Source organism: Diospyros lotus, chromosome 4, assembly GCF_014633365.1.
Source record: "Diospyros lotus cultivar Yz01 chromosome 4, ASM1463336v1, whole genome shotgun sequence".
Taxonomy (NCBI): Eukaryota; Viridiplantae; Streptophyta; class Magnoliopsida; order Ericales; family Ebenaceae; genus Diospyros; species Diospyros lotus.
This window is the reverse complement of record NC_068341.1, coordinates 3,809,038-3,823,879: the sequence shown is the minus strand read 5'-3', so window position 1 is coordinate 3,823,879 and position 14,842 is coordinate 3,809,038. Positions and strand designations below refer to the sequence as shown.

General features: G+C 37.9%; 2 protein-coding genes across 4 annotated transcripts; one reads left to right on the top strand and one right to left on the bottom strand.

Annotated features, from left to right (window-relative positions):
• Positions 1 to 280: 280 nt before the first annotated feature.
• On the top strand, positions 281 to 8,943 carry LOC127800183 (uncharacterized). The gene is made up of 5 exons (XM_052334646.1): positions 281 to 670; positions 755 to 879; positions 1,405 to 1,509; positions 7,950 to 8,438; positions 8,662 to 8,943. Exons 1-5 carry the CDS (start codon positions 421 to 423, stop codon positions 8,797 to 8,799), a joined length of 1,107 nt encoding a protein of 368 aa, XP_052190606.1. The 5' UTR covers positions 281 to 420; the 3' UTR covers positions 8,800 to 8,943.
• A 116-nt stretch (positions 8,944 to 9,059) lies between these two features.
• On the bottom strand, positions 9,060 to 14,285 carry LOC127800184 (imidazoleglycerol-phosphate dehydratase 1, chloroplastic-like). 3 transcript variants are annotated; one of them, XM_052334648.1, is made up of 9 exons: positions 13,965 to 14,285; positions 13,751 to 13,875; positions 13,164 to 13,268; positions 12,532 to 12,624; positions 11,139 to 11,213; positions 10,419 to 10,481; positions 9,998 to 10,107; positions 9,541 to 9,603; positions 9,060 to 9,452 (listed from the first exon to the last, which is right to left on the bottom strand). In XM_052334648.1, exons 1-8 carry the CDS (start codon positions 14,212 to 14,214, stop codon positions 9,576 to 9,578), a joined length of 849 nt encoding a protein of 282 aa, XP_052190608.1. In that variant the 5' UTR covers positions 14,215 to 14,285; the 3' UTR covers positions 9,060 to 9,452; positions 9,541 to 9,575. The 3 variants fall into 3 exon arrangements, with proteins under 3 accessions (XP_052190608.1, XP_052190609.1, XP_052190607.1); XM_052334649.1 differs by having other exon boundaries at positions 9,060 to 9,286; XM_052334647.1 differs by having other exon boundaries at positions 9,060 to 9,458; positions 13,965 to 14,284.
• Between the last annotated feature and the right edge of the window lie 557 nt (positions 14,286 to 14,842).

Sequence of the window (14,842 nt, the reverse complement as noted above, 5' to 3'; positions counted from 1 at the left end):
AAGAAGAAAAAAATTACGTAATTTTTTCTAACATAAATCATGTCATACTGTTCCTAATGTGATGGTTACTCATCTTGATTTAAATTTTCTTAAATTTCTCTCTTTTCAAATACCACTTTCTCTCCTCCTATGAAAATGTTTCATAGGCATGTTTCGACATTAAAACGTATAAAAAAAATTCAGATTATTTTTATAATTTTAAAAATATTTTATATTTATACCGTAAAATTAGAATAATGTCAGAAACGAGTTAGAAACGAAAAAATTCGTCACTAATGAGCATAATAATATTAACTCCTGATTCGGAGGTTGCCCTAGTCTCTATCTCCCTGACCGTTCCCTTATCATCGTTCCCCCTTGCCGCCCGGTTGCTCGGTGCAATCGGTGCCGCCGTCGATTCACAACTCAACGAGAACAGAGATGGAGCTTCCCATCTCAGCTCAGCTGCTGAGCTCTTCTTATTCATCGTCTTTTTCATCTAAGTTCCCTGAAACTAGGGTTGGTATTTCAAAGGCCACTCTCTTCCCATTTCTCTCCCACAAACAACCACTCTTCTCTCCGTATCTCCGCCAAGGCCTTAGTCCAATTCATTGTCATCTAACGGCACTCCCTCGTGCCTCCATCGGCGAAACAAACGGCTCTCCGGTAACATCCTCTCCAACTAACACCGGTAAATTGCCTAACCTCGTTTTTCTTCAGGGTCGGTTCCGATGTGACGGTTTTCAGAATCATTTATTCGATTTGATTTCCGCAGGTGGTCGAATCGGAGAGGTGAAGAGGGTCACGAAAGAGACCAATGTGTCGGTGAGGATAAACTTGGATGGTTCGGGTGTAGCTGACTCCTCTACTGGGATCCCGTTTCTTGACCATATGTTGGATGTTAGTGTCTACCTCTCTTGATTACTTCCAATTTTCGTTTTCTGTAGTTCTCTTTGTTCTGAGGAAAGTTTTTTCTGCTTTCTTTTTCTCTTATTGGGAAGAATGCGAGTGGACGTGTATGTCAAATTTGTGCCAAACTAGAACTAAACAGCCTACTATGATAAGCGGGAATTATGTTCCTTCGGTTGCTGAGCCTGAAAGGGTGTAGGACTAGGAGAAAAATAGTAATTCGAATCATATATGATATAGGCACCAATTCTCAGTGCATGCGAGAACAAAGAAGAACCTTGAATGAGCAAAGTTTGTCCAAGGATTATGGTTTAGGTTGGTAGATTTTACGCATTTGGTTTGTGGAACAAAACAATGCATCTTTAGATTTTCAGTTTTATCTTTGCCTTCTTCCCCTTTCCTTTGTTTTCAAGGCAAATAAATGGTAGAAAATGGTATATCTTTGCTCTTCCTTACTCCATACTTTTGTCTATTTTGAATCTGATGTGATGCTCCTTTTTTGGGGTCTCTTATCAGCAACTTGCATCACATGGATTATTTGATGTGCATGTGAAGGCTACTGGTGACACTCATATTGATGATCATCATACAAATGAAGATACTGCCCTTGCAATCGGAACGGTAACTTACAGTTTATTAATTGCTCCTACTGCAATTCCATACGATTCAATTCAGGAATACTCATTTTCTTACGCATAGAACTTTATGGCCATATGCTTTGTAGAAAACAACATACTAGTCCACTCCTGTGGACTGTAACTTATTATTATTGCCATCTTTTTTTACTCATATAATACTTTTCATAAAAAAAGAACCCAGTATACAAGACCTCCTTCATTGAGAGATCTAAGGAATGTAAGATGTGGTAATATTGTCATCTCATATGAGAGGTTATTTTTATGGTTTTTAGTTTGTGAGTCAAGTCCCGATCAAGCACTCTTTATTGCTGCTTCGGACCCATCATTTTTTCTAAGACATAAATAAAAAAACAAGTTAAAGAGGTATGAATGGTGCTGTTTTTTCGCTTATTCCATCAAGTATCTAATGTATGCTATCTTGCACCACTATCTTTATTATTTTATTGACATATCCATGAGTTTAGGTCTTGAACTTAAATTCACCATTTCATGCAAGCTCTGCTGCAGGCACTTGGTGATAGAAAATGTTGATTTTAGACAGAAAAACTCCTTACTTTATTATTTGGATTGGACAAATTTGTACACAGATGGTAACTGCTCATATGGTGGCAGTTACACACAAAAAAAACTGCCACTTAGAAAATATATAAATGTATAATAAATGAAAAGTTGTCCTTATAGTTTTCCTAACTATCTAATTGTCTCTATTTCTTGTACATGGTTTTCTACACGCCCTTTCAAGTTGGGCTATAAATATTAAAGAAGCTCAGCTTGGGTATTTACATCTTCAAATTGAGCCTTTGATAGGTAGTCTCCGATAGATTCTTAGTATGTAGGAAATCCACCTTTAATTTTTCTTTTTATAAGGTGTCTGTCTATTTAAGTCACTTTAAACATGTCGAGTTGCTACTAATATTTTATGACTAAAATATTGGGTGTTTGAGAGGTCTCCTTGACATGCCTTTGTTGTGTCTTTAGTATCGAAATATTTCTCCTTTGCGGCATCCTAGATTTCTTGTGTCGTCCCAAGGAGGGTAAAATTTACTCCAATTTGAGGTGTCTCCAGGGTTAGAATACTTCTCCTTTGTGGCATTCTCTTGTGCCATCTTGTGGAGGATGAAAATTACTCGGACTTCATTAGTCATGGAATTGACAAGCCATTACCATATTGTTTTTTTGCCTTCCATGTCTTATACTTCGAATATGTCGAATTTGGTTTAGGGGCTTCACCGTTAAGATAATCATCTTTTCCTCTATCACTTATGAACATCATAACCGAATGTCAATTAGAACTAGGAACAACGGGTACTTGAGAGGAAGAAGAAGAGACTGATGTGGTGAAGGACATCATTGGGACGATGGAGGAATTTTCTAATTAGAAATGCTTTGATACCATGTTGATTTTATATAGAAAAACTCCTCACTTTATTATTTGGATTGGACAAATTTATATACAAATAATAAATGCTCATATGGTGGCAATTACATACAGAAAAAACTGTCACTTAGAAAATAAATAAATGTATAATGAATAAAAATTTGTCCCTATAGTTTGTCTAACTACCTAACTGCCTCTATTTGTTGTACACAGTTTTCTACGGAAAAGGAATTAACCACCTTGGTGACTTCTCAGCTCTACTTGATGAAGCACTAATTCATGTTTCATTGGTATGTTCCCAGCATGTTTCACTTGGCTGCCAAAGTGCTTCAGTAAATGCTCAAGGACATGCTGAGGCACTTCAATATAACAAAGAGTCAAAGAGACAAATCTCCTCTTCTTTACATGTTATGTTATAGTTGTTACATCTTTGGAAGCTCTTCTGAAAAAGTTACTGCATTTTTCAATGGAGAAATGACCACTTATGGTCTTATATCATGTGGAAAAGTGAATATTGATGACATATCTAGTTAATTTTCCCCAGTGTCAGAATATATGCTATAACAATCAATATTACTAATTCTTCACTCTCTCAGCTGGTAAACTCCAACGCATGTGGCTATGGCCACAAAACAAGATAGGGAGGTTCTTTTCCTTCTTGGATAAAATCTAGGTCTGCTTCAGTTATCTTGGAGAGTTTCGCATAATTTTGGTATTCTAATTAGTGGGTTTGCTTGAGGTAGTCATGCCTTGTGGAAGGCACTTTTGTAATTGAGCTTATTGGATTATGTAATTCCAGTGTTATTAAAGACGCGCCTAGGTGCAAGGCGCATCCTGGGTGCCTGAAAGCATTCCAGGCGGGTGTAGACCAAAAGGTGCGACAAGGCGCGCCTTAGGCAAAGGCACGCACCTTAGGCTTTTTAGCTATTGTTCAAGGTTTCTATTTTACTGTTTGTTGCTTTATTTAATTTTTTACTATTTAGGGTTTAAATTTATTGCTTCAACCATAAATTTGACAATAAGTAAAAATGCTACTACATCAAATGCTCCAATTGAATTTGAACTAGATGAAGATGGATAGGGAGAATTGAACAAATTCAAGGCATGCAATAACAAAATGCAACATTAAGTCACCAAAACAAAGAAAAATGCAAATTCAAGTCTAGTATATTACCTGCCAAAAAAATGTATGAAACTATCATCACACTTCTAAACCATAGAAATCATCTAACAAGAGGAGTAGATGATGTGGAAGAAAATATTAGAGATGATGTTTCTAATGATGAAAATATAGAAATGTTTGATCTTGATGATGAGGATAATTTTTAAATTATTTAAAATGTATAATTAGTTAATCTTGATTAAGATTTAAGACCTATAATTTTTTTTAAGATTTAATTTAAGTTGATTTAAAGACTTTTAGATTATATCTTTTGGCATTTTTTATTATTCTTTTCATTAGTATATGTTGAATTTTTTAATTTCCTTGATAACATACTTGTAAATATGTCATTAGGAGTTATGACTTATTTTATACCTTATTTTTCAAGTAGGATATATATTTTTCTTTTTTTTTAGTAAGCATATGCCTAGTTCTATCAGGCGCGCGTCTCGCCTTGCGTCTCAGGCTCCAATTTCCTTTTGTGCCTTAGTGTGCCTTGAGCTTTTAATAACACTATATAATTCTAATTAAGTTGGATTTACTTGGTCAACCAAGGTTTATGGTGTAGCATATTCTAGAACCCAAAATCTTGTGCATGCATCCACTGGAAAGTATGGTGGGTCTTATCACGCAAATGCACAAATAAGTCTCAAAACCTTTCAATAAATTCGCATATGATATTTGATAGGCAGGCCATAACATTCTGCTACCAAAGACCTAAGCAATAAGGACAAAATAGGAATTGAAATAGGAGAAGGCCAATCGGTGCATGTGCAGACTAACAAATTTAGTTAAGGGGTAGAATGGGAAGAGCCGGGGGGGGGGGGGGGGGGCATGGCATGTGAGGGCAATAGATTCCTATAAATAGAGAAGCAAATAGAGTAGAAAGGGGGAATATTTTAGTGAGGATATTGGGAGAGTGTGGACCTCTCGAAAGTCCACTTTCCTTTTCATTTGCTTAATTTTTCAGATGTATTTCTTTCCATTTTCAGTATCCTATCAAATTGGTATCAGAGCATCATCGATCCTAATGGTCAACCTGACGGACCGAGTAGGTGAATTGGAAGGGAGGATGGAAGGCATGCAACAGGGAGTTGATGCCATGAGGAGTGAGGTTTAATTGGTGGAGAAGAAGGTAGCGAGCTTGCTGGAATAGTTCGCTTGGATGAGAACGAGGTGGGAAGAGCAGGAACGGGAGAGGAAGAACGAGGAGAAGTTGGGGGGCCAGCCTCCGGAATTCATTCAGGATTCCGAGGCGACGCTGGAAATAGGAGTGCGGCGAGCTGAAGCTGGGGAGTCCGAGAGGGGTTGGCGGTCGAAGATCCGAGGGCGACGGTTGGAGATGCCGCTCTTTGAAGGTGAAGAACTTGACAACTTGATATTTCGAGTCGATAGATACTTTGCAGTGAATGGGCTGACTGACGAAGAGAAGATGGACACATCAGTATTGTGTTTGGAGGGTGCTGTACTTTCATGGTTTCAGTGGGAGCAACGGAGACGAAGAGTGAGAAGTTGTGAAGAGCTAAAAGGGCTGCTGAGGAATCACTTAGGATCCACGCAGGAAGGCACGGTGGAGAAGTCGGACGAGTTGGAGGACATGATTAAGGAGGGTGAGATGGTAGAATTGTCGCTAAATTATGTAGTAGGCCTAACTCCACCATAGACGATGAAGGTAAAATTTTGTGGTGTTGGGGAGTTCACTGGCGAGGTAGAAGGGTAGCCGACGATCAATCCGTTTAAAATGCCGAGGACTGTCAATCCAGAGACATCCAAGGAGAGCATCTTACCAATGATTGGGGCGCCATCAACGGTCCATGTTGTTTGGGAAGCTGGTTTGATTCTCAGCCCAGTTTCTTAGAGATTTCACATGGGGTGGGTTGATAATGGAGGAGCCCCCATGTATTCTCACCATCATGAGGGGGTGGGTGCCTCGTCCAAGCAAGTCATGATGGTGGAAGGGCAGCATGTTTCTAGAAGTCAAGGGCTCAATTCTCTGAGAAACCAGCTAACAATCCCAATGGTAAATTTGTCAAATAGAGTTGGGGAGTTAGAGGGGAAGATGGAGAGGATGCAGAAGGGAGTCGACACCATAAGAAGGGAGGTGCAATCGATGGAAAGGAATGTAGCAATCATGCTGGACCAATTCGCATACTTGAGGACGAAGTGAGAGGATCAAGAACGGGAGAGGAAGAGCAAAGCGAATGAGGGAGATAGACCTTCGGAATTTACCCAGAATTTCGAGGGATTACCTAGAATTGAAATGGGTAGGGAGTTCGAGGGTGGAATTGGCAGTCAGAAGTGCGGGAAAGAAGGCTGGAGATGCCAAATTTTGAAGGGGAAAATCTAGATGAATGGATTTTTCGAGCCAAAAGATATTTCTCTATCAATCAGTTGTCCGAGGAGGAGAAAATCGAATCGGCTGCTCTATGTTTCGAAGTAAGGGCTTTGGCGTGGTTTCAATGGGAGACTCGACGAAAGGGAGTTCGAAATTGGGAGGATTTGAAGATCCACCTAAGTAAATGATTTTGATCTTCACAGGAGGGATCAATGGAGGAGAGGCTTTTGGCCCTCAGGCAGGATGACTCCATGCGGGAATACTGCCTCCTTTTTGAGACTTGGCAGCCCTGGTGGGAGAAGTTTCAGTGGCCATATTGGAGGGCACATTTGTTAATAGGTTGAACCCAAAAATCATGGCAGAAGTTAGGGTGTTACAGCCATTGGGTCTATTGCAAAACGTGGAGACAGCCTAGCGAATTGAAGACAAGATTCACATACTCCAAGCCCAAGTGGGTCTTGGACCACCTGGGAACCCTACAACAGTTCCTTGTTTTTCACCTTGAGGACAAGGTGAGTTCTGTGGGGGGAGTATTGATAGGCAGCCCATAACATTCTGCTACCAAAGACCTAAACAATAAGAATAGAATAGGAATTGAAATAGGAGAAGGCCAATTGGTGCATGTGTAGACTAACAAATTCAGTTAAGGGGTAGAATTGAGGACAAGGTGAGTTCCGTGGGGGGAGTATTGATAGGCAGCCCATAACATTCTGCTACCAAAGACCAAAACAATAAGGACATAATAGGAATTGAAATAGAAGAAGGCCAATTGGTGCATGTGCAGACTAACAAATTTAATTAAGGGATAGAATGGGAAGAGCAAAGAGGGGGGGGGGGGAGAGGCATGTGAGGGCAACAGATTCCTATAAATAGAGAAGCAAATAGAGTAGAAGGGGGGAATATTTTAGTGACGATATTGGGAGAGTGTGGACCTCTCGAAAGTCCACTTTCCTTTTCATTTGCTTAATTTTCCAGTTGTATTTCTCTCCATTTTCAGTATCCTATCAATATTATATTGATGTGGGGCCAATTTAATGCACCGTAAGATAAAGGATGAATAATGTTTGATTTGCTAAAAAAAGAATTGAATGATGTCATTTTATTAAAATTCTTTGCAATAGACACTAATGTTACCTTAAATTCATGTTGGATATTTATTTTATCCAGACAACAGGGGTAATGGGTTATATTTATAAGTACACGGAGAATAACACATTTTAGAACTTGAAGATTGAAAAGCATGTCAATTTACATTCTTTCTGTAACTTTTTAGATATAGTACATCTAAACCTCTGCCTACAAAAGCGTTATACTAACAAGAGCATTTGGATTAGTCTTTCAGGTATATTAACTCTGCTTTCCCACACACTTTTTACAAGCCTTGAGAAAACTGGCATACATATAGCACAGTTACGTGTAGCAAATGTAACTAGCATTCCTTGAACTGTCAAGCTCTGCTTATGAATTGAATTAAGGAGGTGGTTTTTTTATCATAACCTGATGGCAAAAAAACATGTACATAGCCTAAATCTGGATGGGTTTGATTAGGAACTGCCAACCAATCCCAAGACTCTTGATGGAGAAGGATGGATGGACTATGCCATAGTTAATGCAATAGATAAACTGCAATTCAGGTGTAATAATGTTGCATTACCTTGCTCTCAAGAGACATCATCTCTCCGGCGCCACGTTTTAGCATGTGGTACTGTCTTGATGACTTCTGCCTTCAACTATGGTCAACTACGTTTGTTTGCTCGGGCTGGGGCCGTGGCTGGGGCCGGGGATGAGGAGGACATGGACGAGGGTGTCCTTGGAGCCGTAAAGTCATTGTTTGATCCTAATGAGAAAACTAAATCCGGGAAAGTGTTGCCAAAAGCTTACTTGAAATCGGCAAGAGAGGTGGTGAAGACACTGCGTGAATCACTCAAGGAAGACCCCAAGGATGTTACCAAATTTAGACGGACTGCAGATGCAGCAAAGGAGTCAATCCGCGAATATCTAAGTGGTTGGAGGGGACAAAAGCCAGTAATCAATGAGGTAACCTTCTTTGATAGTTTGTATGGATTCAAACTAATTTGAAAAATTAGAATCATTTCGGGGATTTTGTTACATGTTTTGAGATTCTGATAGAGCATTGAACCCTTTTCCTTCATTAGTTGTGATGAGTATTGAAGATATGTCTAAGAACCAAAGGGGGGGAAGACAGAAATCATATAATGATCTTTGACGTGGACGATGACATGTTTATGTTCACTTGCAGGAGTCGTACGTTATGCTTGAGAAAGCAATCAGATCTCTGGCCAGCTTCTACTCCAAGGCAGGTCCATCTGCACCACTTCCAGAGGTGGTTAAATCTGAAATTCTAAATGACCTAAAGACAGCAGAAGAATTTTTGTAACATGAGAGTGTGAGACCATTATTGAGCTTATTTTTGTAACATATATCAGATGAATGAAGTTCACTGGTAGAGTTACAGATAGTTAATTTGCATCCGATTTCTTGTAATTTAAATTACCCCCTCTCAATAAAAGTTGAGTTTTTCTGTTATGGCGTCCAAAGCCAAGCATAGGCACTACACACAGAACAAAGTGCCTTCTGTTTGGAGGAAGGGGCTGTTACTTTAAGAAAATGCAAACAATAAGGTTGCGAAGAGAAACATAAAAGAAATCAGCTAGCTTCCATTGATATTCAGCTCAATTATTAATGTTGTTCTAAGAGAGAACATGTAACCCAATGGAAGTGCGGAGTGATGCTGGCTCAAGCCTCAAGTTTCAACAAATGTAACAAAACCTCATGAAGCCGTAGTTGGCCATTGGTTTCTAGATAAGGAATTTCAAGAATGGCAGGCGCAGGCCTGAGGCTAGCAAATGAGGAGCACTATATATCTGCAACAATTTGAAGTATGCTATATTGTTAAGGATATAAATAACATTGCTTTAATTGCTTCAGAGTAAAATGATCAAATACACAAGCATCTGGCTATGTCCAGGTTTCACTGCCCCAAACATCTGAACAAATTTGGCTTTATTACAATAACTGTGCCTGGATGAACTGCAGCTGCAAATATGGGAAACCTTGAGAGCAAAGCTTCAACTTGTATATGTCAAAAATTGAAAAAAGGGAAGATTTTCATGCCTACCTGATTCACCTCCGGCTTGATGACCTTTAAATGTATCAAGAACGTGAGAGAACCCCTTTTGAGCTGCAGACAGGCAGAGTTATTTAAGTTATATATGTGATGCACATCCTACATACTCCATATTAATAGAGGATTGGTGTCAACGAGGATTTTCAATATCTTCTAATATAGTTTCAATTTAAAAAAATGTAAAATAAATTACAAGTGCAGAGAACATCCCACTCATTGAGATCATCCGTGCAAAAATAAAACTTGAAACCATTAGGCAATACCTTAAGAAGCAAATTGATAACATAAAGAAACTGGATTAATAACAAAGCTACTACAGTTGCAGCACAATCCAAGTGGAGGCTATTAGAAGGGAATGAGTAAGTATTGAACTAGATGGTTTTTCACATTTGTGTGGGCCTCTAGGCGCTCAATAACAAGCAATTCCCTTGAGAAAATGACATCAAACCTTGGAATAGTCCCACGACGGCGCAAGTCATATTCTGTTGCTTGACGTAATGCTCTAGCGAAAGCTTTAAAGGTTGCCTCAATTATATGGTGAGAATTTTTTCCGGCAAGCTGTTGTTCACAAAATTGCCAATATTAACTTATGGCATAATTATAAGAGCCAAGATATTAGACTAAAGTATTCAGATCAGATTGAAAGAAATCAGTGTGAATATACTTCATTGAACCTAGAAAAAGGGTTAAAAGAAACAAGAACAAGATTGTGTAGCATTCTGCGAACATGAAGACAAGATGCCATTACATTTTGTGGTTTAAGGAAAGAGTTTCTTCCCAAAGGAAGAAACCTTGAATGAATGTATTGTCTAATATATATAAAAGAAAATTTCATGGAAACAGACATAAGAGGTTTTGAGTACTATCACCTGACTAATATGAAGTGTCATACCAGATGTATTAACCAAAGATTGGAAGAAGTGCTCCACCAGCTGTGCACAAAAAGTCCACTTCAAATTGAATTCATTAAAGAGCTCTAGAGAAAGCAGCAGGAACAGTCTGACGTAGCTAAAATTGAAACAGTGATACATAGTCCTAATTTGCCATAGAACATGTTCAGTGCTTGAAGTATATGGTAAACTCATCTTCTATCTTTATTTATTAAGCCGTGCCCCTTGGCACCTTTTACTTTAAACTTTATTACTTATAAAAACTTATAGATGCTATCCCAAACTATTCCCCAGACTCATCACAAGTAGGGTAGGGCAGGATGGGAGATTATCAGTCACAGGCTAACCTGATATTACCACACCTTTAAGATGATCTTTTTTTGCATTGCTCAAACACTTGGATAGGTTCATGTTCTCTTTTTCTTTGTTTTGTTGTTTTTTATGGAACCAAAACAATAAAAACTATGCGAACGCCATTGGTTTCTTGTAACTTTTGTTTTTGGATGGGAATGATTTTTGAAGCCAATGGGAAAAAAAAATTGCTATTTCCTAAAACTAGAAATTAGATAGCAGACCATGTTGAAAAGAATGCAATACAATCCAATAGAATGTGGGATGTATGAAGAGGTTTATTTAAAAATGTAGACGAGAAGAGAGGGACAAATAATAGACAATGAAATATACAACGCAATAAGCTACCTGTGTGTCATAAATTCCAACTCTCTCAGTAGGTATGCGTAAATCATAACCTAGATGTGGCCTTCCAGATAAATCCTGTTCAAAAGACAAGTTTTTAGTAAGATAACAAATGCAGGTAGAGCCCATAATATCATTTCATTAAGGTAAAAGATAAAATCACTATGGCATAGTCCATCCATCCGTCCCCATGAAGAGTCTTGGAATTGGTTGACAGTTCCTAATCAAATCCACCCAGGTTTAGGCTATGTATATGTATTTTTGCCATCAGGTTATGATGAAAAAACTACCTCCTTAATTCAATTCATAAGCAGACCTTGACTGTTCAATGAATGCTAGTTGCGTTTGCTATATGTAACTGTGCTATATGTATGCCAGTTTTCTCAAGGCTTGTAAAAGGTGTCTGGGAAAGCAGAGACTAATCCAAATGCTCTTGTTAGTATAACGCTTTTGTAGGCAGAAGTTTATGCGTACTATATCTAAAAAGTTAAAAGAAAGAACATAAAATTGACATGCTTTTCAATCTTTTGAGTTCTAAAATATGTTATTCTCTTGATTCTTATAAATATAACCCATTACCCCTGCCGTCTAGGTAAACTAAATATCCAACATTGATTAAGGTAACATTAGTGTCTACTGCAAAGAATTTAAAAAAATTACATTTTACAAAAAAAAAATTAACAAATCAAACATTATTTATCCTTTATCTTACGGTGCATTAAATTGGTCCCACATCAATATAATATCATATGCGAATTTACTGAAAGGTTCTGAGACTTATTTGTGCATTTGCGTGATAAGACCCACCATACTTTCTACTTCCAGTGGATGTATGCACAAGATTTTGAGTTCTAGAATATGCTACACCATAAGCCTTGGTTGACCAAGTAAATCCAACTCAGAGTCAGAATTACATATTCCAATAAGCTCAAATACAGAAGTGCCTTCCACAAGGCATGACTATCTCAAGAAAACCCACTAATTAGAATACCAAAATTATGTGGAACTCTCCGAGATAACTGAAACAGACCTAGATTTTATCCAAGAAGGAAAAGAACCTCCCTATCCTGTTTTGTGGCCATAGCCACATGCGTTGGAGTTTACCAGCTGATAGAGTGAAGAATTAGTAATATTGATTGTTATAGCATATATTCTGACACTGGGGAAAATTAACTAGATATGTCATCAATATTCACTTTTCCACATGATATAAGTAGTCATTTCTCCATTGAAAAATGCAGTGACTTTTTCAGAAGAGCCTCCAAAGAAGTAACATAACATGTAAAGAAGAGGAGATTTGTCTCTTTGACCCTTTGTTATATTCAAGTGCCTCAGCATGTCCTTAAGCATTTACTGAAGCACTTTGGCAGCCAAGTGAAACGTGCTGGGAACATACCAATGAAACATGAATTAGTGCTTCATCTAGTGGAGCTGAGAAGTCACCAAATCGGTTAATTCCTTTTCTGTCACCAAGTGCCTGCAGCAGAGCCTGCATGAAATGGTGCATTTAAGTTCAAGACCCAAACCCTTGAATATGTCTGTAAAATAATAAAGTTAGTGGTGCAAGATAGCATACATTAGATATTTGATGGAATAAGCGCATAACAGCCCCATTCATACCTCTTTAACTTGTTTTTTTATTTATGTCTTAGAAAATGATGGGTCAGAAGCAGCAATAAACAGTGCTTGACCAGGACTTGACTCACAAATTAAGAACCATATAAATAACCTCTCACATGAGATGATAATATTACCATGTCTAACATTCCTTAGATCTCTCAATGAAGGAGATCTTGTATGCTGGGTTATTTTTTATGAAAAGTATTCTGTGAGTAAAAAAAGATGGTAATAATAATAAGTTACAGCCGACGGGAGTGGACTAGTATGTTGTTTTCTACAAAGCATATGAACATAAAGTTCTATAAGTAAGAAAATGGGTATTCCTGAATTGAATCATATGGAATTGCAGTAAGGGCAATTAATAAACTGTAATTATCTAATAAAAAAAACAAAAAAACTGTAAGTTACCGTTCCAATTGCAAGGGCAACATCTTCATTTGTATGATGATCATCAATATGAGTGTCACCAGTAGCCTTCACATGCACATCAAATAATCCATGTGACGCAAGTTGCTGATAAGAGACCCCAAAAAAAGGAGCATCCCATCAGATTCAAAATAGACAGAAGTATGCCTTGAAAACAAAGGAAAGGGAAAGAAGGCAGAGATAAAACTGAAAATCTAAAGATGCATTGTTTTGGTTCCACAAACCAAATGCGGAAAATCTACCAACCTAAACCATAATCCTTGGACAAACTTTATTATTCAAGGTTCTTCTTTGTTCTCGCACGCACTGAGAATTGGTGCCTATATCATATACGATTCGAATTACTATTTTTCTCCTATCCCTACACCCTTTCAGGCTCAGCAACCGAAGGAACATAATTCCCGCTTATCATAATAGGTTGTTTAATTCTAGTTTGGCACAAATTTGACATACACATCCACTCGCATTCTGCCCGATAAGAGAAAAAAGAAAGGAGAAAAAACTTTCCTCAGAACAAAGAGAACTACAGAAAACGAAAGTTGAAGTAATCGAGAGAGGTAGACACTAACATCCAACATATGGTCAAGAAACGGGATCCCAGTAGAGGAGTCAGCTACACCCGAACCATCCAAGTTTATCCTCACCGATACATTGGTCTCTTTCGTGACCCGCTTCACCTCTCCGATTCGACCACCTGCGGAAATCGAATCGAATCGAATAAATGATTCTGAAAACCGTCACACCGGAACCGACCCTGAAGAAAAACGAGGTTAGGCAAATTACCGGTGTTAGTTGGAGAGGATGTTACCGGAGAGCCGTTGGTTTCGCCGATGGAGGCACGAGGGATTGTCGTTAGATGACGACCAATTGGACTAAGGCCGTGACCGAGATACGGAGAGAAGAGTGGTTGTTTGCGGGAGAGAAATGGGAGGAGAGCGGCCTTTGAAATACCAACCCTAGTTTCCGGGAACTTAGATGAAAAAGACGATGAAGAAGAAGAGCTCAACAGCTGACCTGAGATGGGAAGCTCCATCTCTGTTCTCGCTGAGTTGTGAATCGACGGCGGCACCGATTGCGTAAATTCTCTTTTGAATAGGAACAAATTCTCTTTTGAACTTTAGGAGAATAATATCAGATAATGTAAAAGAAAAATAAGAAGAAAATAACTCTCTAATTCTCACTTTTTCTAATTGGGTAAATTTGATTATTTATTTTTATCTTTATTTGTTTTTATTTTTGGAACCAAAAAATTAAGAAATCTTTAAAAATAAAACGTGATTTTTCTAAGCAAATTCAATTTTTTTCTATTTGCCTTTCCATTACAAAGCAACTAGCACATATGCATTGGTGAAATAGCTACATTGGCCCATCCAGTATTCACAATTACCCTTAAAACTCACCCAAACAACTTGAAAAAAAAAGCTTGGACTCAATCAAATTAAACTGCATAATGCAGTGAAGATATCATAAGGAGCAGAAGCAATTTTAGTACTTAAGGGTTGTTATGTTTATAATATTTGTTTTGAATTTTGAATTTATTTTTATATTTTAAATATCTGTTTTGAAATTATTAAAAATATATTCTTTTTGTCTGTAACGTTTTTTTTATTTTACAAATTTTAAACGTGAGTGATGAAAATAGGTAAAATCATATTTTTGTT